Source organism: Zonotrichia leucophrys, chromosome 8 (assembly GCF_028769735.1).
Source record: "Zonotrichia leucophrys gambelii isolate GWCS_2022_RI chromosome 8, RI_Zleu_2.0, whole genome shotgun sequence".
Classification (NCBI taxonomy): domain Eukaryota; kingdom Metazoa; phylum Chordata; class Aves; order Passeriformes; family Passerellidae; genus Zonotrichia; species Zonotrichia leucophrys.
Window position 1 is genome coordinate 20,266,883 of NC_088178.1, and position 25,636 is coordinate 20,292,518.

The 25,636-nt window shown below is 52.3% G+C and overlaps 1 protein-coding gene across 18 annotated transcripts in view; it reads left to right on the forward strand.

The window, feature by feature from the left end:
* PTPRF (protein tyrosine phosphatase receptor type F) overlaps positions 1-25,636 on the forward strand; it is a 374,388-nt gene that overhangs the window by 344,086 nt on the left and 4,666 nt on the right. For 12 of the 18 annotated variants that reach the window (XM_064719971.1, XM_064719970.1, XM_064719986.1 and 9 more), the window contains 8 exons: positions 1,013-1,045; positions 3,909-4,006; positions 11,742-11,865; positions 13,809-13,984; positions 19,867-19,986; positions 21,028-21,182; positions 22,464-22,749; positions 24,340-24,518. In XM_064719971.1, the coding sequence (XP_064576041.1) occupies positions 1,013-1,045; positions 3,909-4,006; positions 11,742-11,865; positions 13,809-13,984; positions 19,867-19,986; positions 21,028-21,182; positions 22,464-22,749; positions 24,340-24,518 (1,171 nt within the window). The remainder of the gene's footprint in view (positions 1-1,012; positions 1,046-3,908; positions 4,007-11,741; positions 11,866-13,808; positions 13,985-19,866; positions 19,987-21,027; positions 21,183-22,463; positions 22,750-24,339; positions 24,519-25,636) is intronic. The other 6 variants (XM_064719975.1, XM_064719978.1, XM_064719980.1 and 3 more) reach the window with 1 other exon arrangement.

Genomic DNA, 25,636 nt, shown 5'->3' on the forward strand with positions numbered 1-25,636 from the left:
AAACCAAGCCAGAGTGTGCAGTTCACTCGAGACAGCAGCAGGACCCTGGGATACTGCCAGACACTGCTCCCCCACCAAGAGACAGCACTCTGTCCTCCTCCCCTTCCCCTCCTGCAACCCTTGTGAGTCTCTGAGGAGTGGAAGGGGGTGTTGTGCAGCTTGAAGTGACTGTTCCACTCCTGACGAGCCTGTCCTCGTTAATGAGGCACATGAAAGCCACCAAGCCCAGTGGGCCCAAGCTGCTGCCCCTGTCACCCGATGGAGGTCGAGGCAGTGCTGTGAGGATGCATTGACAAGAGGTGCTGGCCACCAGCCCTGGTAGTTGGTCTCCCTGCTGGAGCTTGCTGAGCAGGGAAAACTTGTTTAATGCATAATTAATTGGTCTACTGTTATTAAATATTAAGCTTTTCATTTTTGTGGTTTTTACTTCAGACAAGGGTTATTCCCCACTGCTGGCCACCCTGTACCAATGTACTGCCGTGCCAAGTCACTGAGAGGATACAGGCCTGGGCAGTGTCCCAGTACACCATGAAAGGAGACTGAGTTGTGCTGCTGATGGGCTGTGAGCGAGCTGGAGGATCAGGGGCACTGAGCAGAGGTGGCTGGGGCTGAGTGCTGTCCCCTGGCCACCGAGTAGCACAGGTGCCCCTGTACCTGCCATCTGCTGGCCCTTCCCTGGGCCGTGGCACTGGGGCCAGTGGTGTGCAGTGAGAAATGGAGCTCTCGGTGTCACATGAAGGCCTGTGGACTCACTGCCTTGCAAGCAGCTCCAGGTGTTTGCCAGTGTCAGGGGCAGCACTGGCCAGAGCCAGCAGCTGCTGTGTAACAGCCAGGTGCAGCGCAGCCCCAGGGCCAGGCAGTTGGTCCTGTGCTGGAGGGAAGCTCCCAGTGCTGTGGTATATGGTGCTTTCCTTTTCATCTTCATCTCGTTGTCTTTCCATCTCTGAACCTCTGCAACGATGACTAAAGGCTAATGGGATTTCTGTTCTTGCCCCATTTCTTTTCTTTGCAGGTGCCAGTGTCCCCTGTTGCCCGAATATCTCAAGTTAGTTTTAACTCCTGTTTTTATCTTTCGACACCTTTTGCTTTTTCTTTCCCTTTCTCTCTCATATCTGTATTTTTTGTTTCAATGTCATGAAGATCACCTTCACTCACAGCAGACTGTAAAATGGCAGTGATTCACTTTCTGACATGATGTGTGGGGCCAGGCTCGGTACTGCTCGCACGGCACTACAGCAGCTCACTGCAGGACAGTGCACAAGGGAAGGTCCCCAGTCATGGGCTGCCAGGAGGCCTCTGCAGCAGCCCTTTCCCTGCTCTCCAGCCTCCTACCCCCTCAGAGTGGTAGGCCAGGCTCTGCCATGGTGCCAGGCCTGCAGCTGGCCCTGCATGGGGACTGATAACCTTGGCCATTCTGGAGGGAGTCACCAGCTAAAAATCCCAAATGGACAAATTGAAGGGGGCTCTTCAGTGGTTGAACACACTCTCTTCCTACCTTGGGCAAACTGGTTTCCCTAGGCTGGGTCACCTCTGTCACAGACAGAGCACATGACAGACAGACAAGTCTCTGGACTGCCTGAGTTTGGGTACCAGAATCCCGGGCACAAAGAAAGCACTTAACTGCTCTAGCAGCTTGGATGGAGTAGTACCAGCCTGCAGATAAAAGTGCCCCCTTACCACTTGTCTTCTGAGCTCAAGTTCATCCTCAAACAACCATAAAAGCGTGGCCACCCTGCCCTGGGATGTACAGGCATCTGTGTATGCACACAGGAATGGGAGATGTGGGGTAAATACTTCCCCTGGGAACAGAGCCAAGGGCTTTGCCATGTGTCCCTGCAGGCATTGTGAGACCTCTGAGCTCTTCTGGCCTCGTGGTGAGCTCACTGTCCTCTTGCAAGAGCAATTGGAAGAGCTTGTGGAAATCCTGGCAGTGTGTACAAATCTCCATCATGCCCTGCACTGTCAGTGGCTGTTATTCTAGGTTCACCATAATGGGATTCCAACCACCTCTTTCTCCCCACCTGCTCTTGCAGCTCTTTTGTTGCTGCAACATTTCTCTGGCTGGCAAAACACAAGTTTGGAGAGAACCACCTTGTGTTTCTCAGCAGAGATGAGGCTCTGCAGCTCTGCTGTGGTCCATGGCTCTGCTGTACTTCGTACATCACCGTGTTGGAGAAGCACATACTGTGGCTGTGTTCCAGTCTCCTTGTCCTTCCTGTCCCACACTTCTGTCTTGGTGCCACACTGTTCTCATCCTTCAGTTGCTCGTGAGTGGCAGCTCTGCAAAGGCTGCTCCTCAGCTACAGCCTCAGAGATCTGGCATGAGTGAGGAATTTGTGTGTGCCAAAACCAGCATCATCTCTGTCCCTTTGAGGGCTTGCTCAGCCACCTCGGGGAATCCTGATGGGTGAACTGCCAAACAGGACCATCTGCAGGAGGACCTCAGCACAAGGCAGAATAGGGGTACTTCCTTCTCCACCTGTCTGTGTGTTCTCAGGCCATCCATGGATAGCTGTGCACTGCCGAGCAATGGCAGGATGAGTGTGTGTTGGATTGGATCTTGCTGTGTGCAGTGATGTCAGATGTTTTATGCAGAGGTCTGAGGGTAACACTCCCATGTTATCACCTTGTGACTTGTCACCACCGTGTGAAATGTGTGTACCCAGCCTGGAGACTGCTCCATCACCTCTGTGGCCCGTCACTGCCATCTGTGGCAGTGTTCAGCCTCCTGAGCAATTGAGAAGCTTCTGGCTGTGCTCCAGCCTGTCTCCCTGGGTGTGAGTCAACAGCTTCAGCCTATTAATAATCATCATTACCCGTGTGAGGTTTCTGGGAAACCCATAGAGCAGCCGATGGAGTCACGAGCCTTGGGATTTGGATGACGTGTTTCAGAATCACGTTCCTGCCAGTTCAACATCTCAGCATCAGAGAAGGAGGTTGTGGTGGTTAAGCTCTGAGTTCCAGGGCTCAGGAGGGCTCCTCCCAATCCCACATGCACACCCCCGCAGTACCTGTCCCATGTGTGGGATCTGTGGGATCCCTTCCTCTGGGCCTTTCTGCTGAGCAGGGCTTTAGCTGTGCCCGGGATGAGCTGTGATGTTGCGTCCCTGGTTTAGGCAGGGCATGACTTCTGCCATGGCTTGAGCTACATCCTAGCTCGCAGCAGCCTCCCAGAAGCTGCTGGAGGGCACATCCCTGCCCATGTGCCTTGCATGAGCCAGCGCAGAGGAGCTGGATTTTGGGCCCTGGAGCAGGCTCTGCCTCTGGAGCATCACTGAAGAGTTATGCAGCTGTGGGCAGAGCTGCTCCTCAGCTTTCAGAACACTGTACAATGTCCTACCAGGGAATGATCCATTCTTCTGTGGGGCCCTTCACATCCTTCTCTAATGCCCCTGGGACTGTGACAGCATCTGGCTACCCAAAAAGCTGTGCACATGCACTGCAGAGTTTTCCCTGCAGGTCTGGCAGAGTTTCTTTGTGGCTAATGCCATTGTTAGGGGTAAGCAAGAGGATCAGCCCTTGGCAGTGGGAGCACCAGTGTGTTCAACTGCAGCCCATGCGGGAGCCCGGGAGGCGCGGTGACAGCAGTGACAGCGCGTCCCGGCCTGTTCCTGCCGGGGCTGGCCGAGCCCTGCCCGCTGCGTGGCCTGCTCACTGTGCCCGTGGCTGCACTGTCCGAGCATGCTCACCCGCCATGCCCATCCTGCACATCACCTTTGTGTTCTGTCCGCGCCCCGGGACTGCCGCATGCCCTCAGCTCCCCTCCATCCCGCCGGCGCTTTCATGGTCACACGTGTCTGCCTGCGCCCACCTCGGGGTTTGCTGTGCCCGTGCTCTGCTGAGCCCTCCTTGGCCGTGCAGAGCCATAACTGTTCTCCTCTCCCTCCTCCTTCCTTGTCTGCTTGCAGGCATGCGTGACCACCCCCCCATCCCCGTGAGCGACCTGGCTGACAACATCGAGCGCCTCAAGGCCAACGATGGGCTGAAGTTCTCCCAGGAGTACGAGGTGAGCTGACAGCGGCACGGGCAGCACGGTGCAGTGGTGCTGGCCAGGGCCCCAGCAGAGAGGGCCTGGTGAGAGCTGAGCTGTGCCTTCCCTGCAGCAATGCTGTGTGGTCAGTCCCCACGCCAGCCCTGGGAGCCTGCCAGCTCTCCCTGCCAGCCCCACAGTGGTGAGAACTCGCCCTGAGCAGTTGAAGCGTGGCTGGTACAGGGAGAAGGCCTTGCAGGAGAATGCACAGCAGCCTGCCATGCTGCCACCACGGTTAAAGTCTTAGGAGTGAATGGGAGCTCATGTCTGCCTACCTGGACTGCCACTGATTACTTTGTTCTGCTCTGTGAGGGCAGCACTCCATCCAAGTTGGCTGATGTATTTTGGTCTGCAGTATGTGTGCCCATTCACTTCCATCTGTGTTCAAAGCTTTGCTCTCTGCACCATCCTCTGCTGCCAGCAAACATGCCTTGTGAGTTTTCATTCCTGCTTTCCCCAGCTAATCTCCCACTGGACTGTGCCGGCATTAGCCTGTGCCATCCAGCATCAGTGCCCATAGAAACTCTGCTAGTGTCCCACTGCCCTGGAGTAGTCCAAGCTCCCCTCCTGCACAGAGCTTTCTGTGCCTGTGACCTGCAGTCGTGAGCTGCAAACCTGCCTGCAGTTCTGGATCGTGCTGCCATCGTTATCCATGTCTCTGGTGCAGCCCCTGGGTAGGTCCTGCCTGCATCCACCACGATGCTGCCTCTGTTCACACACACAGGCATGCGCTGGGTGCTTGGGGAACCCCTCCACTGCACCTCTCTCAGCCCAGCTCCCTCCAGCCCTGCCCTGTCCTCTCTGAGAGCAACTTGCCAAAGGGAGGGAATGTGGAGGGAAAGGGGCTGACCTACCTGAGGGCTGCCTCACCTTTTTTGACGCTCTCCAGGCTGCGTGATTGGGTTGCAACTGTTTAAAATTGAGAAAAGTTCCTCTGCAGCCATGAGAGCAGGAATGGCAGGATGATGTTTTGCTGTGCTTATATGCAGAGCCCTCTTGAGCTGCAGGGGACTTGTAAATAAACCCCCCACTAGTATTAAAGAGGGAATAAATTTGGGAAGTGTTCTTTGCATGTGTTATCACTTCTGTTTGAATTGTTATCTGCCTGTGCCTGTGGCCACCCCTTCCTGCACCGTACCTACACTGATTTATGAGATGAGATCAGAGCATTTGCCCACAAGGTAGGATTATATATGCCAGGAAAGGGAAAGCAGATCTCAGTGTTGGGAAGGTAAGAGACAAATTCCAGCTAGTTCAAAGGGTGTGCTGCTTGTATCTGAGGAAGGCACAGAGCTCTTTTTTTGCTTTGGGATGCCAGGTGCAGGGTCTTGGCTTCCCTCTGCATTTACTGTCTGAACCAGAGAGATGAGCTACAGCATTACATTGTGACTTGGGAAATGTTTAAAGGGGTAACGTGCTTCCCTTGCAGTTACCTGTGTGCTCATGTGTGTCCTGCCCGTGGAGCCAAAGTGTGCAGTCATATCGGTCTGCCTTGGGCTTTTTGTTACCAGTCCAACTGAAATGTTAAGCAGGGCTGTCCACTGTGCCACAGGCAGGCTGTGGTTCTGCTGCACAGTGGGGATTCAGCAAGATCCAGTGTCTCTGCACTCCCATCCTCACATTAGGCCTGTGCTCAACAGAGCCTGCAGCATAATACTGAGCTGTGGGAACTGTTTTTGAAAAAATGAGCATTAAATAAATTCTCTTAGCTGCTTTCATGAGCCTTTCTCTTCTCATTTCTCTTTCTTTAGAATATCATGGCTGGTTGAGAGCACCAATCAGTTGTACTTCTCATGTTGAAGCAGCTATTAAGTAGCTGATTGTTGCACATAATTTTTTTCCCCTGGATTCTGCTGTGTTTGACTCCTCATCATCAGAAAATTGCTGAACATGACAGGGTTGTAGAGTGTTTGACACTAGGACGGACCCAAAAGCAGAAGGGGTTGCACCTCGTTGGCATGTGGGGATCAGTGCAATCATTTCCCATTTGAAATGCCAGTGAGAAGAATCCTGGACTGAGTTTGAAGAGAGCAGCAGCCTGTGCAGGGCTGCTGTGGCAGCAGGTCTGCTCTCATCCTGGTCCCTGTGTGTGTGGGTTTGGCAGGGCAGCAGCTCCCTTTGCTAGCAGGGCTGCAGGGCAGGACAGGCATGCTGTGTGTGCTGCTGACTAAGGGAATCTGCAGAGTGGGTGTGGAAAGAGCAGAGGTGGGAGGGGAGCAGCCCCTGTGGGAGCCCAGGAGACAGGAACCACACCTCAGCACATGCTTGCATTTGCAGTGAGCATTCATACAGTCCCAGTGCTCACCCTGGGGCTCTGTGAGCCCCAGACCTTACCCAGAGCTGAGTGGTGACCCAGTGCTTTGAGAAGTGAAGGCCCTGCCCCTGTTCCCCATGGCATAATGGTGCTGCCAGAATGGGCATAGCACAGCTGAGCAGGGAGACACAAGGGAGGAAGGCATGGCAGGTGAGCCCCCAAGGCCCATTTGCTGTTTGATTGTGCTTTGAAATAGTTGCATTTTAAGTGTTTTTGTAGAGCAGCCTGTCAGCCTAACATCTCTGTGGGGTGCAGGGCTGTTTATAGATGGCTCACATTCCAGGAGCAGTGGCACCACAGGCAGAGAGCAAATATTTAACAGCACTTTTAACCATTGAGGCCAGCTGGCCTAGAGCCATCAGTCTGGCACTTGCCTCGGCTGTGCAAGCAATAGCAGGGTAACCTAGACACAGGTGACATGAAACAAGACCTGTCAGCACCTCCCCACATGCCTGGGAAGGGGGCAGGAAGGGTGGCAAAGATTTCTCACAGCCATCTGACCTCTATTCCCACAGTGAGAGAACAAATAATATTGCTCACACCAGTGTGCCAGCCTGCCTGGCCGTGCAGCCCATGTGACAAAGCCAGCACAGAGCAAGCTGAGGGCTGGCTGCAGTGAGCAGGCTGATGAGCTGTGGGTGAGCCCTCACCCCTGGCACCTGGGAGCCGTCCCAGCTGTACCTCCTGGTACCCCTGGTGCTGCAGGACAGGCTGAAATGCAGCTGCTGGGAGCTGAGCCGTCTGCAGGCACAGTTCAGTGCTGCCATCTGCTCTGGCACAGGGCAGAGCACAGAGCACAGCCCCACCATGCTGCACAGGCACGCAGCAAGCTGGGGAGCAGGGCACAAGGGTCTGGCAGCTGCTTCTGGCCTGGCTGCACCAGGAGAGTATTTCATTTTTAGTGTACAGTGAAAGCTGCAGCGAATTTACAGTGTGGGATTAATGGAATTAGATAAGTAGAAGGAAGGCTGAGCCCCTGACTGTGGATGTGCAGGTGGTGGCAGGCGCTGCCGCTGTGTTGGAGCTCCTCCTGTGGGCGCCTTCCCACGCTGCAGCCTGTGCTCCCGGGGTGGGATCCCTGCCTGGTCTGCACGCACACACCACATCTCACACTCCTGCTGTGGGATCCACCAAGCTGAGCATTGCTGGCCCCTTTGGTGCTGTTAGCAAACACAGGGCAGGCTGGCTCCAACCAGCACTGCTTCCTGCTCTCTTTTAGTGCCATAGATCCTGCATCACCTTCCCAGAAGATTTTTTCCTTATTCCTTTCCAAAGTGCATCCTGAGGCTATTGCCCCTCTTGTCCATCCATTGTGTGGCCCCCAGGAGCAGAGCATAGCAGAGCAGGTGATGAGAGCCTGGCAGTGTGGCACTGCCTGGCATGTTAGCTCTTAGTAATCTTTAGGTTGTGTGAGATTTCACTGTGCTCCTGCTTCCTAGTGTGGCAGGGAGGCTGCAGACCTTTCCTCACAGTTTCCTGTGGAGAGAAGCACTGGTGGTTTGCCCAAACCCTGTATTCACTTCCATTTCCCATAAAGCCTCTGAGGACACTGCACCTCCCATGCCTGCGGCCCTGGCAAGGCAGGTCAGGTAGCAGCAGAGGTGCTTGGGTCCCTGGGGCCAGTGAGCCCAGGAGGATCAGGGTGGCACCCAGGGAGCCTTGGTTTAATGGCTCATTGGAAGCTGCCTGGCAGGCACAGGGCGCTCACGTTCCAGTAATAAGAATAATAAGGCTGAAGTGCTGCCAGCCATTGATTCAGAGGCACATTATGTCCTCATTTGAGGCGTGGTGCAGATTGACAGTGGTCAGTGCTCCTGCTAATGTGGTTGATTTCACAGGAGGACAGGAAGCACTCACTGCCTGTGCATCTTCCTGTCCCCGTGCCCTTGTGCAGCTCCCTGAGCTGCTGTGCTGCCCCGGGCACTGCCTGCCTGGGCTCTCCATGCCTGCCAGCAGCAGAGGCAGCAGCAGGGCCTCGGCAAGCAGAGAGATTTTGGAACTGCACTAAGGAAGGGGAGCAGCAAGCCGGAGGTGGATTGTATATGAGAGTCAAACTGGCACTCAGGGATGTTTGCAAGGCATTTGTAAAGTGCTCTAGAGTCTGTCAAGGAAAGAGCCTTTTTCCAATCCTTTTTCAATGGTCTGATTCTGTCTTTATGGCAGTAGCAGCAGGGATCCCTGAACTGCTTTGGTGAAATTGTTCCTTGCACTTCCATGCTGGGAAGGAGGAGTTTTACTAATTGGGCTTTTTCTTAATTTGCACTTGCTGTCTTACAGCATCTCCCTGTCACTTTAAAGCAAAGCAAAAGTCATGGTGCTTTTAAGTTTCCTCCTGGCTCATTTCCTTCCAATTTCCCAGCCCTTCTGCTTTCTAGGAAGAGTGTGTTTGTTGGCAGTGTTACTCTGATCAAGTTTTGGGATGAAGCAGTGATTCCATGAGCCCCCAGAAAGAAACAGGAGCAGACTCCTGGTGCCAAGGCAGGTGTGGAGCAAGGTGGGGAGACGAGGCAGTGCTACTGCAACAGGGGCTGCAGAGCATTGTACAGAGGTGGGACAAGACTTGCCAACCACTGCTCCATGTAGGGACTCCAACTCACTCCAAACAGCCCATCATCCTCCCATTTATTTACTCATTTGTTTGCCTTAAAGGGGGGAACAGGTGTACATTAATTCATCACCAGAGTTTAAATTAAATCATTTTACTTCTAAATGAGTCACTAATTTGCAGGAGTATTTAATTAGAGCCTCTTTGCACTCAGGTGCTGTAGTAGTTCTGACTTTCTCACCTGTTTGCCCTCTTAAGAGGCTGATGATGATTAGACCATTTCTGCACATACTCATTGCACATCAAAGCTATTAACCCTAATGGCAACACCTTGATGCTCCTCCTCCATTCTGGAGGCTCTTGGCAGCCTTGTCCTCCCCTAGGAAATAACCCTTTCCTCTGCTGTGGCAGGACACAGACTTGCTGTGCAAAGCACTCCGCACCCCACAGCTGGGTCAGCCCTGCAGCCTTTTGGCAGGGATTTGCAGCATAGATTGAGCAGGAACAACTGCACTGAGCTCTGCTTGCCTCTGCTGCAGGGGTAGGGCTCACTCCAGCACCCACCTGTGCCCACTGAGAGTGTTCACAGAGTGCAATTATAGCTGGTGCTTCGTTGGGTTGCTTCTTCACAGCAAGAAGATGCTCACTGATAACTTCAGAGCCACCACCAGCTAGTCAAGTCTCTTCATGGGCTGTCTATGCAGACTAAGGCCACCTTTCTGAAAAACAGGTTTTATTTATGTTTCTAATAGGCATTGGTGGGTCCATATTTTCCTCATTAGTTTGTCTATTTGTGCTTCTCCTTCCCTGTGCTCCATATTGATCAGACTGATGTCAAAACCTCACTTACTTATCTCTACTCCAAAACATAAAGTCCTTTCATATTATATTCCTCTTTTCTTTTTTTTTTCATGTCTTCGATTATTTCTGCATTCCCCTTGTGTAGTTCAGGCCCACCATTGGTGGGCAGCATCTTCCCTGCCACACACTTGAGAGTGGGGAGCATCTAAAGAGCAGATCCCCTGAGCAGCCTGCAAAATACAGGTGCCTGAATGAAATGAAGTGACCCAGAGAGCTGTGAGCTGTGCTGAGATGTGTCTGCCTGGGCAGAGGAGTGTGCAAGGCCTGTGGCAGCCAGGCTGTGTGTTTGCAGCCAGAAGTGGTGCTTGCAGCCTCCACTCCCAGCATCCTGGCTGCAGCGCCTCTGAGCACAGCGGCTGCCTGCTTATTACACTGATAATAGAAAATTACAGGTTTTCTGTAGGAAATGTCTATTTACATCCTACATTTCCCAAACTACCTATTAGCATCGCTGTGATGTCACATCCTCCTGTGCCTTTTCGTCAGCACTGGCCCCTCTACCTGCAGGCAGCCTGGGCCACACCTGGGCACAGACAGCTGCCACCTGGCGCAGCACTGGCCGTGCCCTGCATGTGCTGCAAAGCCCTCAGGGCTGGTGCAGCAATGCGGGCACTACCTGTGCTCCATGCTCAAGCCAGTGCCCACAGCCACTGCTGGTTGCTTGGGAAATGCCTGCTCCACAGCACAGGAGCAGAGGGGACATCAGTGGGTGTCACTTTGTGCACAGCTGGTGGTTGGTGGAACTGAGCAGAGGGACCATGAGAGCTGTTCATGTCAGCTCAGTCAGGGAACTGTGCTTCCCACCTCAGCCTTTTGCTCACAGCTGATCCAGAGCTGACAGGCATTTCACTGCCTGAGAAACCTTCTGACAGGGCTCTTCCAGGCAGTGAACACAGATGCCTGCAGGGAGCATAGCATGCAGTGCTTCCCTTGGCCTATTTCCCCAGTGTTTTGTCCATGGGCCAGCAAAATTTCAGAGACCCCAAGCTGGAGCAAGATTTTAAGGTTTTGACAGTGTTTTTAATTCTGGGGGGAAGGGAGTTCATGGGATGACTGATTTCTGGTGTAGCTGCTTGCCCCCAGCTTGCCCAGGGCTGCATGTGCAGAGCAAGTCCCTGCTTGAGGCAGTGTCTTATCTGTGTGTCTCGTGTGCCTCTCGGACAACAAGAACATCCCATCTCAGAGGGGATGGTGCTTTGGGGATGGTCCTTGTTCACCTTGCTCTGTGCATGCACTGAGACAATAGAGAAGGCTTTGGGAAGAGGCTGCCTGGCCATGGAGCAGCCATGGACTGGGTGCACCAGCACGTGGCTTGTGGAAGAAGCCCTGGGTGCTTCCAGGTGGGAGTGGGATGTGTGCTTTTCAGGCAGTTGCATAGTGTGCAGGCCAAGATTTATAACCACGTCTCTTCTCCACGTTTATAGTTTCTTGTCACTCTATTAACTCAAACGAGAGATGTTTACATTGCATAAGTAGCTGGAGCAGTGGATAGTAACCTATTAATTTTCATGACTATTCCCTGGCAAATGCTTACAGGCTGTGTTGCAGGACACTAATACCAAAAGCTCCTGGGGTACAAGACACCCAGGGCTTGCTGTATTTCAAGAGGCTGCAGTTCAACAGCTAATAAAACTGCTAGGTCAAGATCTGCGCAGTCAGGTCTCTCTGGAATCCTGGCAGAAGACCAAATTTCTGCTGATGAGTAGCTCCAGAGGAAAGGATGAGCATGCAGCAGAGATGAAGACTCATCTGCAGTAAGCTGCCCCAGTGAGGGACTGCTTTGCCTGCAGATAGTGGGATGCATGTGCCACTGGAAACTGGTTTTCAATGTGGTCTGGCTTGATCCTACTGCCGTGGACACCCATGGAAGCTGTGTCTGGCTGGGGAAAGGTGTGCAGGGCAATGCAGATTTCCTGACTGAATCCCATGTGCTGCAGCACTCCCATGTGCTGGAACCGCTACCAATTTCTTCCTTCTCCTTCTCTCCACAGTCCATTGATCCTGGGCAGCAGTTCACCTGGGAGAACTCCAACCTGGAAGTGAATAAACCGAAAAACCGCTATGCAAATGTGATCGCCTATGACCACTCGCGTGTCATCCTGACTTCCATCGATGGTAAGAGTCACTGCACTGGGCACCCAACAAGCAGCTGAGCCTGACTGTAGCAAGGAGACCATCTTTTTGTGTGTTCTCAGCTGAGCAGGAAAAAAACCACCAAGCATCAGCATAATCAGATGTGTGTTCTGGCTGGCCAGAAGAGAAAGGGCACTGTAAAGCTTCCCTAGTGTCCTCAGAGCAGTGTGTTCTGTGTGGTTGCTTCTTAGTACTGCTGGCAGCAAACATGTCTGTCCCAGCAGCCTCCTCTCCCACTGTCCTCTCTGTGTGACTTCAGCTGCCTTCCTCACTACATGGTGAAGCATGGCACTGTTAGTGCCATTGCCACCCTCTGTCCCAACACAATCGTAGGGCCAGTATCTTTCTCTGAGACTTGTCAATATATGGGCCCAAATAAGTGCCCAGAGTGGCACAGGGTGAGGGGTGCTCCTTCCCCTGGGACATCAGACTCCATCCATCCCTGTCCTCCATGGGAGCATCAGGCCCTGGTGTCCATAGCACTGATCCCCATGACTCCAAGAACCAGCCCCACATCCCTGGAGTTTGGGCTAATACACGTTTCTAGTCCTGTTGCACACAGAGGAGCTGGGGCCCAAGCTCACCCATTTCCCTTGTTCTATAAACCAGCACCCAGCTGCTCACCCCGATCTGAGCCCACTGATGGAGGATGGGGAAGATCCAGCTAATTCAATGCACCCTGCCTGGGGAAGACCCGGCTTTGTGCACAGGGGACCCTCCAGTCACTAGCATCCTTTTTTGGGAGATGGAAAAGCCTTCTCTGATGGTAATGCACTATTCATCCTCTTCAAGAGGAGGAGAGGCAGCCAATCAGTCCCTCACAGCAAGCCCTGTTCAGCACCAGCAGCAGCAGTGTGAAGGCCTGGCATGTCTGCTCATGGGCAAACCCTGGCAGACAGCTGTGGGGTGAGCACACGGGGGAATCCCTGCTTTCCAGGCTGACTCAGTTGCTGTAAGTAGTGTCTGTGCCTTCCTGGGAACTGTTCCCAAAGCACCCTGCCAGCCCCGTGCCGCCCATGCCAAGGAGCCAAGTGCTGCACTCCAGCTGCTGCCGCCCCCAGCGCTGCCAGCACCTGGTGTCTGCTGGAGACTGCTGAGACCTGGAGATCAGAGCTGTGGAGTTCTCCCCAGGACAAAAGGACGAGGGGTGACCCCCAGCTTTATTTCCTTTCTCTAATGAAATGCAGATGCTCTCTCCTGGGGAGACAATGAGATTCCTGCTGCTTTCTATCCCTGCAGCCTGGGCAGCCCATGCTGAGCAGAGTTTGGAAGCAGCCTCAGGCCTCTGCTTTGCCAAATTTATTTTAGTAACTATGTGTTTGCATTTTAAAGGCCTTTACGAAAAATTCCTTTCCTTAAAGTGGTGGAGGCCTCGTGTGGGCTGGAGCAGCCTCTGCCAGCAGCAGCAGAAGGGGTCTCACACTGAAGGGTTTCAGTGGTGGTAGGAGGAAGATCTCTGGCTCCTTGGGGATAGTTGTCCCTGCAGGAAGAATGGGGGAACATCCTTGCCTGACATCCCTTGCTAACAGAGACAAGCTAATAAAGGAGCCTCATTTTTAAAAGGTGCTGTAGGACCATAACAAATTGCTGGTGAATTTAAGACAATTATTTCAGTCAGTTGCTTGGGGCCGTATGAGCTCCTTAATATTCCTGACTGTGAATTTTCCTTTGTGTGCATGTGGCAGCTGTCTCTCTGCTTTGGTGTTGCCTGCTTGTTGCATTAATGTGGGAGTTATAAAGGATTCTTCTTTTTTTCAGGCACCATCCCTGTGCTTTGCAGGATCCCTGGAAGAGATCCTGACATCACCCCATAAAGGAGAGCCTTGTGAACATGCCAGCCTCTTCTCCTGCCTGTGGGGCCAGCAGAGCAGTAGGTCCAGGGCTGTGGCTTACCCCAGTAACTCTTGTGCTCTTTCTCCCCGCAGGGGTCCCAGGCAGTGATTACATCAATGCCAATTACATCGATGGCTATCGGAAGCAGAACGCCTACATCGCCACACAGGGACCGCTGCCAGAAACCCTCAGCGACTTCTGGAGGATGGTGTGGGAACAGAGAACAGCAACTATAGTCATGATGACCAGGCTGGAGGAGAAGTCCAGGGTACAGTGTGTGCTTTCTCTCTTTTCTGGAGCTGTTGTGGGGAAGAAAGGAGGAATGGGAGCGCTTCACAGCATAAGTCATAAGGGCACCCTGGGAGGGGCAGCTCCAGTGATGTGGCTCACTGCTTCCTGCAGCCCAGCAACAAATGCCTTGTAAGCATGTCCCTGTGGGGCAAAAGGGTGGCAAACCCTCCTGTTGCTGGCCTGCTGGTTTAGCTCTGTTTTGCCTGCATATCTGCATGTGCACCCATCCTTTCCTGCCCACATCGCATCAAAGGGGGGAAAGGAAAGCTCTGAGGTGGAGAGTGTGGACCACCCCAGAAGCAAGCTGCAATATTTGGGTGGGACTGGCAGCATCCAGCAGCCTGACAGGGCCCTGGCATTTCTGGTAACACAGGGGCATGGCTGACAAGGTCTCATTGCAATAACAAGACTAATTTGTGCCTTGTCCAATGACAACATGTATAAATTATCAGCTTACACTGCCAGGATTAGATATTCCGATGTAATAAACGCAAAGCTGCCTGCAGACCATGAGGAAGGCAAGAGCTGGAGAGGGAGTGGGAGCTCTCACTGCAGATGATACAGTTTTCGTGACAGAGGTTCTTACTCAGCCCCTGAAGCAGGAGTTTGTAAGCTGTGACCAAGTGCTCCTGCACCCAGATGCACCCTTTGGGCAAAGCCTGCCCAAGGATGAGGCAGCTTCTGCCTCTCATGATTCAGTTTGCTCCTAAAAGTAAAATTTTAGCAGTGAGCATTTGTACTAGCAGAATATTTTAGTGTTGCTATGCCAACAGCAGAAGGGGCTTGTGCACTCAAGCTGTGAAGCACTGATTATTTTTAGCCCAATAAGCTCATTCTTGAGAAGCAGAAATGGTCAAGTTTGGGTTTAGTCAAAACTTTTGCCTGCATGCTCTCCCTCCATTTCAAAGCTTTAGCACCGAAATGCTCACAGGGGTGTCCCAGCCCACCCTGACTGGGAGGAAGTGGCTGGAGCCACCAATCACCATGGCAAAACAGATCTGCTTTTCCTAATGTGCAAAAAACAGACATTGTTGATGGGTTTCCTGACATCTTCAAATGCCCTTCAGCCTGTAGGGAAAAAGAGCATTCCTTGGAGATGAGCTGTCTCTAGAGATCCAACCCCAGCTTTGCACTGTGCTTCCTGCTGCAGAGCCCTGGCTGTTCTGTCCGATGGCCACTGTCACCCACTCAGGGTGACAGGGAAATGATTCTGACCTGCCCTGTGGCTTAGGGATTAGCACACTCTGGGCTAAGCAAGATCAGAAGCTTCTGATGAACTGTACTCTGCAGCTGAGGGTTATATGGGGACATTTTTGTGCCTTCACATTTCAGTGATGGGGCATATATTTGAAGAACAAGGAAAAGCCCTTCTGTGTTGCCAAATAAATCCATGCCTGGAATCTTGACTCGCTTAACTTCTGGGCTTCTTAGTTATGGCAAGGCACTCCAAGGTGCATGTTTCTTGAAGATAACAGGTTTCCTCTGACCCCAGAGAGACTCATCTTTGCCTGAGGTGTCTGTGCTGCTGAGCTGTGTGTTATCTCCCCCCCAGCACACCACATCCTATCCTGCAGTATTTTGTTTGTCTGTCCCAAACACAGTGCGTGTGATCAGGGTTTTGGTGACATTGAGTCCTTGTTATGGGCAAGAGGTGACCAGAGCCCTCAGAGAATCTTAGGCAGCCTGCCTGATTGGGCAGACTGCCCAGGGGCTCCAGGCTGACCTGACCAGACCCAGACCCCTGCATTTGCTCCCTGGCACTGCCTGCCTGTGTCCTGCTGCCTCTTTGGCACATGCCCAGCACTAATGAGAGGTGGGCAGTTTCTCTGGCTCTGTGGGACAGGCAGGTTGCCAGGAGAGGCAGTGGAGAAGCCTGGTCACTCCTGAGTTGAACAGTGATCCACAGCAAGGACTTCCCTGAATGTGTTTGCTGTACCCTGTAGGTGTCTCAGGGCATTCCCTCACAGCAGGGATCTGGTGGGGAGCTGTGATGTGGACTTGCAGGAGATTATTTTCTCTGAGGGTTTTTGTAGTCTTTTTCAGCATCTTCAAAGGCAAGATTGCTTTTAGCCACCTTCCTGCTCTGCTTTTCCTCATGCCCTTTTGGTGAGGGCTAGAGCTCTCTTGGGAGCACACCTTTTAGGGACCAGTGAAGATCCTAATCCCAGTCATTGCCCATTGCTCCAAACTTTCAACCCGAGTCACTGTTTTGCAGTTCATTCTGCTCCAGAGACCTCAAACTTCATCTGATGTAACCCCTTGGGTCCCTGCAGCGTTGCTGCCTGCTGCTGCTCACGCTGCTGTGGGACAGCACTGCTCCAGGCAGTCACATGGCATCCCAGCATTACCCAAGGGTGACCTTGCTTGAGAGTCCCCTTGCCCAGGCACTTTGGCACTGGCACAGGCACAGGACTGTGTGTCCAGCTGCAGAGCCTGGGGTGGGCGGCAGGGCCTCATGGAGAGCTGCCCACTGCAGAGCAGGCTCTGCTGCCTTTCCAGGCGAGCTCCCCAGGTCACCCTCAGCACTGCTGTGATAAGCCAACCAGGACCAGCAGCAGCTTGGCAGCCCTGTGGGGGTGACACTGCTTTAAAAGATTCCTGAGCTGCAGAGGGGAAAAAAAAATCTTTAAAGAGCATCAGCTTTTATGGTCTGCAATTTTAGCTGGCTTGATGGTCTAAATCATCCTCCCTTTTTCATGTTTTCACAAAGTGAGAAGCACATAAAGGATAGAAATGGCTGGATTGTGCAATTTAGCTGCCTTCAAAGCTTTACAATCAGTTTCAGAATCATTTGGTGGCAGTTCAGAAACACACATTGTAGATTAGCTTTCCCCAAGCTGCGAGCGTGGTGTGTCCCTGCCGGGCTGTGTTGCCAGGAGAGAGGCATTAAAGCAGGATTTCTCCTACCCTGGGCTATCCCCTAGAGCCTGGCAGAGCCAAGTCTCCCACAGTAGTGCCGTGGGTTGTTCTGTTCCAGCCCAGAGCACCAAGCAGCCTTCTCTGGAGTGTGATGTCCCCTGGCATTTCATGTCCTCGGGAGGGAGTGTTAAGAGGCTGGTGCTCATGGGCCCTGGGGAAGAGAAGCCTGGAAGCCACACGATGCTCCAGCCCTTCTGCTGACAGCAGTGCCATCTGGAGCTTGTGAGCAGGGCTGGGGGCAGAGCACAGCTCTCAAGCTGAAGAGAGGTGCCCGGCTGCTCTTGGGCTCAGGGCATCAAAGGGGAGGAACAGGAGCCACTCAGCAAAGCTGCAATAAATGGCTGTTCAGGACATTACTGTGCTCCTTAAGTTAATGAGAAACAAGCACTGCCAGAAGAAAACATCTCTTATCTGCTTTAGTGCCACAGTGCATCGGCTTCAGCATAAAATTTACAGAGCTTGAAAATGGGGCATAAACATTATGGGTAAATTTGGCAGAAAATGTGACTGACTCTTATCTGGTCATGAATAAATAATTTTCAATTACCAGCCCAGGCATTGCTATTATCCCACACAGGGAACTCCTCTGAAGTTTGTTTTGTGCTCGAGTACACAGCCCTGCAGCGTGTGGGTGGCAGGAGGGGACTGCTGTCCCCTGAGGTGTAGGCTCAGGCACAGGAACAGGCTGTGCTGTTCCCCTGAAACATCCCCTGCAAAGCACAGCAAGCAGCTGTCCCGAGCACTTGCAGGATGCCATGCTGCTCTCCTCTCCCTTAGAGAGGGTCACATCGTCCCCAAGCCAGGCAAGACAAACTCAGACCTCGTGGAGACAGCCTGCAGGTGGCACCCACTCATGAGGATGGGATCAGTTTAGCTGTGAAATAACGTTTGTGACCTCCAAGTTGCTGGTGCTGCAGCCAGTCAGCACCAAATGCTCTGTGCAAAGTGAGGAAGAGGAATAATAATAATCCTGAGATTATTGCAGAGCCTGCCATGTTGCCACAGATCCAAGGCAGCACAGCAGCCCAAGCAGCAGGAGACCCTGGGCAGGAGGCAGCAGAGCTGTTCTGCTTGCACAGGCACCTGCAGTACCCCATTAGGCAGCCTTGCTCCAGGCACTTCTGCCAGGGCAGGCTTTACTGTCAGCAGAACCCAAAAAGCAGGGAGAGGTGCATCCCTCTGACTCCAGGCTGCTGCACTCCAGAGCCAGAGTGCAGGATGAGGGCTCTCAGCTCTCACAAGCCCCACCCTGCTGCAAGTGGTTTCAATTAAAAGGCAGAACTTCATTGATTCCTAATTAAGCTTATTGTTTCCCTTCCCACGCATTCCCTGTAAACACATTCTGCTAATAATGAAGTTTACTATTCCTTGACAAGCACAGATGATCTCCCATTCACTCCTCTCTCCTCGGGTGGGAAACCGTTTTCACTGTGGTGCACATGGGTGGGAATGAAGTCTTCCTCCTGTCAGCCAGGCACTGTGGCTCTGCAGGGTGGGGGAGCGAGGTACCAGATGAAGCAGGGATGCTGAGGGTGCCAATTAAATAGGGAGCTTGGGGCTTCACAGGAAAAAAAAAAAGAAATGGAGGAGTATTTTGAAAACACTGAGCTGTGAAGAGGAGGAGGAGAGCAGCAGCATGTGAGCAGGGAGGGATGTGCAGGGAGGTGAAGGGGGCAGAGGGATGGGCCCCTGGGGATGTGTTTGGCTGTCTGCCAAGAGGGATGCAACAAAAGCTGTGACCAGTAGCTCAAAGTACCCTGACTGCAGAGTTGGAAAGGGATGATAAGGATGATGCAAGGCAGGAGGTTTCTAGGGAGCAGCAGTGTTTTCATGATGGGACAGTGCTGCCTGCAGGAAGGGGCTGAAGGGATAGTTTGGCCACAGTCTGTGTCTAAGCTGCCATCTGTTCCTTGCAGAGCCATTTTGAAACACTTGGGAGATGTAGAATTTCAGGGATGTGCCACCTGTCACAGGGGCACGTTGGTGTTGCTTGGTGATGCTCAATGCACTCAAGCCTGCAGCAGGGCAGAGAGGGTGGATACAGCATCCAGGCTGGAGCCCTGCATGGGCTGTGTCCCACCTGTCTCGAAGGTGGTCTGCTGCCCAAGGCCATGCTGGCAGGGCACCGTGGGAGACTGTGGATGTTATGGGAGAGGTAATGCCTGTTGCTGTGATCTGTGCTGGACTCAGCTCTGTCCTGCCACAGCTGTGGGTCAAGAACACCAGGCTGGTGTAGCTGGGAGCTGGTGGGGATACAGACTGCATCTAATTCACCTCAGCTGCCCTTTGAGTACAGCAGTGCCCACAGAAACCACCATTTCCTCCTCCCTGCTGCACTAGTTCTTCTCCCATTATCCCACAGCAGCCCACCTTCTCTTCATCCATGTGGAGCTCAGGCAGGGGTGGTCCAGGCAAAGCGTCAAAGATGCCCATCTTACCAAACAGGAGGCAGAGAAGTACTACAGCAGGCACAAATCACTGCTAGGAATTGCTGCTCACTGTCTTGGTATCTGGTGTTGCTCTTGTCTGGTGGTCTGCCCCCTTTGCCACTTCCACCAATGGCTCCAGGGGAAAAGGAAAATCCCTCTTTCAATGAGTAGCCACTCACTGAGATCAGCTCAGTTGGTCAGAGCATGGTGCTAATAACACCAAGATTGGTTCAATTCCCATATGGGCCATTCACTTGAGAGTTGGACTGGATAGTCCTTGTGGGTCAGTTTAGCTCAGATTATTCTTTTGAAGGGGTCCAGCGGGTGCTGCCTTTTTGCTGGGGATTGGGACACTCTGGGGGAAGGAAATCTGGGTTTTAGAGCCCTCCCCTCCTCTCCCCGCACAATGAGTCATTTCTATCTTTACCCTTTGAAGGGCAGAGCCTGTTCCTCATCCCAGATGCCCCAGCCATCAGCCAATCACTGACCCCTTTTCCTCACCTCCCTGCAGGTAAAGTGTGACCAGTACTGGCCGAGCCGGGGCACAGAAACCTATGGGATGATCCAGGTGGTCCTGCTGGATACAGTGGAGCTGGCGACCTACACCGTGCGCACCTTCGCGCTGTACAAGGTACGGGACTGCCTGCTGCTGCTGCTGCTTCACATATTGCAGAGATGCTTCCCAAGGCTGCAGGGTGCCCCATGGCCCACAGGCAGTGGCTACTGGCTGCACCTGGCTTGGCCAGGCATGAGCCATGTCTCACAGATGGGCTGCAGGAGGCGATCAGGTGCAGGTTGTGCATCTGGCTACCACTGGACTCTGGCCAGGATAATTGATGCTCTTCTGTGTGCTTCCTCTGATGGGCCCAGGAACAGGGCTGTTCTTGCCTCTGGTGAGTGTACAGGTAGCAGCTGTCCTCCCATTAGAGAGACAACATAGGAAGCAGTGAATTTTTATCACTCCTGTCACTAATAATGCAAATGGAGGGGCTATTTCTGACATGAGCATAAACCCTTCTCTCCTGCCTGCTGCATTCCTCATTAGTGTTTGGAAATCCCTGGGGGCAGTGCCAGCAGCAGTGTCAATGCAGACAGGCTTTGCAGCAAGTGCTTCTGTGCGTGACTGAGTCTGGGCCAGGAGCCCAGTGCTCAGGGGGGACACACTCGTGCCCCAGGAAGGCCCCAGCAACCACACAGCCGTTCCTACCACTTGCTGCATAGATCACTCAGCCAAGCCCAGAGAGGAGCAGGGCAGTCTGCAGTCACAGGCTGGTCACCCAGCCCAGGGATACCATGATGCAGAGGAGCAGGGAGGGAGCTGGCTGCTGTAGCCCCTTCCATGTCCAGTGGCTATTTTCCATGAACATGCAGTGAGTATGCAGGTAGTGAACCTGTGTTATGCAGAAAAGAGTCTTTCACCTTCCCTGCAGTCTGCTCTACTCCTGCAGAGATGCTCTGTTGTCTGTAAAACTGCCTTTCTACAGAGCATCTGTATGTATAGGAGCTTTGCAATAAACCTGTGTTTTTCCTCCGAATCTTCACTGGTGAATGCCCAGTATATGCATCATCACACAGAGCTTTGCATGCCTGTGGCTGTTGTTGCCCTATCAGTGGGTTCCTGCACTGGGATGAGATGTTCTCAGGCAAAACAACTCCTCTTTGTCTTTGACAGAATGGCTCCAATGAGAAGACAGAGCTGCGGCAGTTCCAGTTCATGGCTTGGCCCGACCACGGGGTGCCAGAATACCCCACCCCAATCCTCGCTTTCCTGCGGCGGGTCAAGGCCTGCAACCCAACAGATGCTGGGCCCATGGTTGTCCACTGCAGGTAGGACTGTGTTTGTCTTCTGGCTGCAGGAGCTTTAACCTGTCTGAAAGTGGAGTCTCCCCTTCTTGTGAGAAAGGTTTCATAGTAGCATAACCTGCCCTGCATGCTTGGGCTGGCAGCAGAACAGGCCCAGCAGCCATAGAACAGTGATGGCATTTGTGTTTCTACTGCTGTACCAGATTAAACAGTGCTGCTATATGGAGAGCCTTAGAAAGCACATTTTCCTGCAAAACTGCAAGTGCCATTTAAAAATTAAATTATCTGTGCCCAGCATAAGTCGGTAGTACCTTCAGATGCACATCACTGACAGAAATGCATGCAGTGACCTCTATGAGCATTCATATGCAGTATTTACAGCCATACTCTTTCACAGGGTAGAAAGGCAGCTCTTAAGGCAAAATATTAGTCTACTAAGGCTCAGCATCTTACCCAGCCAAGATTTATTTGTAGCAGCCAAGAGGGGACTGTTACTGAACAAACCACTCCATCATTGCTGTTTCAGCATACGCCTTACCAGCAGTGTTTAATGCTCTTCTTTCATGCTCTGTTTCAGATGGTAGTGGGGTGTAATTAACACACAAACAAGCTGTATTAAAGCCTTGTTAAGGATATGACTTGCACCATAAATGAGGGAATGCCTAGCTCCCTACCTCTGTCTGTGTTTACATGTCACAACAGTGTATCTGCTGTTTTCAGGGTGCTCTCAGAGTGAGTAGCTTGAGGCTTGCTACTGCCTGTCCAGCAGCTGTGGAGAGGCATTTGGTGCTTGAGCAAAGGGCTCAGCACAGTGATGCATAACCTCAGCTTTCTGCTTCCCCTCTCAGGCTGGCCATGCTCATTTTAGGAGTGAGGAGACAGTGACCCAGGTTAGGGGACAAGCAGGCTGGAAATTACTGACTTCACTGGTGTTAGGGCCCAGCCTGCTCTTCATGTCTTCTGACTTCACACACACACGTGTGTCACTCTCCTGCCTGTTAAGCACATTTCTCCTTCCCTTGTGGAGGGGCTGCCAGCCACCACAGGGATCAGCAGGGTGACACCATGTCTTTTCCACTCTAGCAGTGAAAGGGGGACAGCAGAAAGGCTGAGGAGCCTCTCACATTCTCCAGTGATTCTCTCCCTCGCTCCTCCTGTCACTTCTTGTTTGGACTTCGCTCACAGAGAGCAGCCTTTACTCCCCTTGTGTGCCCTAAGTCTGGGTGATCTGTGAAGCACAGTTGGAGCTTGTGTGACATCTCTAGGAGACAGTATCATCTCAGACCGTGTGCTTTGCTCCTGCAGTGCTGGCGTAGGCCGAACCGGCTGCTTCATTGTCATCGATGCCATGCTGGAGCGGATGAAGCACGAGAAGACCGTGGACATCTACGGGCACGTGACGTGCATGCGCTCCCAGCGCAACTACATGGTGCAGACAGAGGACCAGTACATCTTCATCCACGAGGCCTTGCTGGAGGCCGCCACGTGCGGCAACACCGAGGTGCCCGCGCGCAACCTCTTCGCCCACATCCAGAAGCTGACCCAGGTGCCACCAGGCGAGAGCGTCACTGAAATGGAGCTGGAATTCAAGGTTGGTGGCAGAGCCCCAGCACCCCACTTCCCTAATGCCCCATCTCTGCCCACAGAGCTCCACGGGCTGCTCGTCCAGGGGTTGGGAGAGGTGGGCTATGGATCATTACAGACAGTTATTCTTTTGTGTGTTTCTGAAGCAGGTAGGCAGTGATTTAAAATACATTAGAATTGTAAAGCTTGTGTCGGCCGTGGTCCCCCCTGGATTGGCAGCTTCTGGGGATGATATAAAAGGCAGATGGATGTGCAGTTCCCAGCAGCACATTCTGCTCTAGGTTCACTGTGCGGCAGGAGCTGCATCTGAAATCAGATTCATATCATGTTAGTGATAATTGATGTTACTGTGAACAACTTGTCTGGAAACAGCTCCAATTTAAATATGTGAGACATTTCTGGTCTCATTTCGTCAGTGCTAAGCTCTGTAATCTTTTAACCACCTCAACACCAAGCCTCACTGTTTAGAATTGGTGAAGGCAGTGTTTTAAGGCACACCATTTTTAAGAAGCCAAGCCCACATTTTTCTGCCTGTGTCTGTGTATGCCAACTGCAGATATTTATTACAGCCTTGGAGCTGAATTGAGCTCTGTTAAGTGCCCATATTCTCAGATGAGGTGCATTAGTCCAGTGAACTTTTGCAGGGGAATATAGCTCACGCAGGGAGGCAGCAGACCATGCAGGCTGTGAAATGAACTGCAGCAGTACACCTTCACCCTGGGGATTCCCTCCAAGTGACAAAGGAGCAGGAGAGGCAAAATATTGACTTTTCATGTAAACTGGGAATAGTTGAGAAGCTCTGTCCTGTGGTTATCAGAGCTGCTGGTATCCTGGGGTTGGAACAGTAAAACATGCTTCCTATCTCATAGTGACACTCCTCAGGAGAGCCACAGAATTGTGCTCAACTCAAGCAATTCTGTTGTAAGAAAGACAAAATTTTACTTTTCTTCCATTTCTCCAAAGGTGTCTTGACAACAGTAGTAAATTGCCCCTCTCTGTGCCCTGGCAGTGTCCACTGCATGGGAAACCCTGGGGAGCAGGATATGGGAGGGCCTCCCATGGCTGAATTGCTCTCCAGAAAGCAACTCTGTCCTCCTGCAGAGAGCTCTCCTGAGGTCAACTTGCCACTCACAGATAGAAGGGTGGTTCTGGAGATGCTGGAGGCAGTCTTTTGGGGAAGGAAAAAAAAAAAAAAAAAAACTGGGGGAAGGAAGAGTGACTTCTGTTTGAATCTGCCAGCAGATCTAAGTAACACATTTACCATGACTCCAGTTTACAGGACTCAAAGATTATGTCTCACAGCAGTAACCCAAAATATATCTTCTTTACCTAAAACTGTCACAATTCTCACATTTTCTTGGGTTCTTCTGGGGTGAGAAGTAAATAACAAGATATTGTTGGAAGAGGAAAAGCTTTGCTTCCCTGCCGCCACCAAGCATACAACCCTGGCTCAGAGAGGCACGAAGCTTCTTGGCTCAGTGTGTCAGAGAGCTGCTCTGGGTCTCCCCTACACTACATGGCTGCTGCCAGGATCCCAGTTCCGCCCCCAGACTGCTGCATCTCCAGCAGGGATCTGATGTGTCTCCTCCTCTTTCAGCTGCTGGCCAATTCTAAAGCACATACCTCACGTTTCATCAGTGCCAACCTCCCTTGCAACAAATTCAAGAACCGCCTCGTGAACATCATGCCGTATGAGCTGACAAGAGTCTGCCTGCAGCCCATCCGCGGCGTCGAGGGCTCTGACTACATCAATGCCAGCTTCATAGATGGCTACAGGTAAGGATTACCTTGGGTGACAGTGCCAGCTTGGCTGCCTGCTTGGAAACCCAGGCAGAGCTGCCTTCTCTTTCCCAAGGACTGGTCCTGACCGCCTGAATTGGGCTGGGGACCACTTTGTTGCATTTTATCTATTTCCATCTTCTCAGACACTGCAGTGTGTGTAGTTACAATATGTGAAGACTGCCTGTGAGTGAGGGCTGCCAGGCTGGCTTGTGTTGCTGTAGACAGATGTCCACATGGCTGGAGTGACAGGCTGTGTTGGCTCCTGTGGAGGTTTTATGGGATATGCTGGTAGGCATCCCTTGGCTTGTGTTTTACATCTACAGTACCTAACTCAAACCTGTCTGTAGCAGCTAGAGTTAGGAGTGCACTTCCACTGAGTGGCTGATCCAGACAGCAGCTCAAAGCTTGTTCCGTGTCTTGATTTTGGGAGGAGTCTGGATCCTCAGGCAGGGCTGGTGCTGGACACTGGGAAGCCCATCACCCGGTTACTCTCTCCAGAACACAGTTTAGAAAGACAAATTAAGATCTAGTGGGGCTGTAGTGCTTAAGTTTTCTGTATCTGTCTGCTGATATCTCATTCTCAGATGCTAAATGCCAGGAGAGAAGAATAGCCCAGTGGCCACATCCCCTTCCCAAACGACCCCTAGACAATAATCCAAACCAAATCACAATTATGCACATAAAAGGCTTTTTCCTGTCACCTGTGTGTGCGCCATCACTGTAAGATCATCCCTCATGTGCACCATCATCAGTTCTGGAGTGGGGAATGCAATAATAGATGTGGCACATGTCCCTTCCAACTTAGCTTTGCCTACCTGCCTCTTTTGGAGTGGTAACCTCCCAGATGCAAAAGGCACTGCCAAAGGGAACAAATGTGGGTGCAGCCAGGCCAGCAGCTCTGTGCCTTGTTGCTGCTCCAGCAGCTGAGCCCAGCAAGAGTTCCCAGAGAGAAGGACTACGTGGAGGCAAGAGTGGACAAGGAGCAAAAGGGGAGCAACCCTGGGAGCATCCCAACACAGGAAAACTGAAGCAAGCCAGGCTCTCTCAGGGTGGGATAGAGTAATAGGGAGGGATGAAGGGGCTGGAGAAAAGCTGTCACAGAGCAGAGAGAG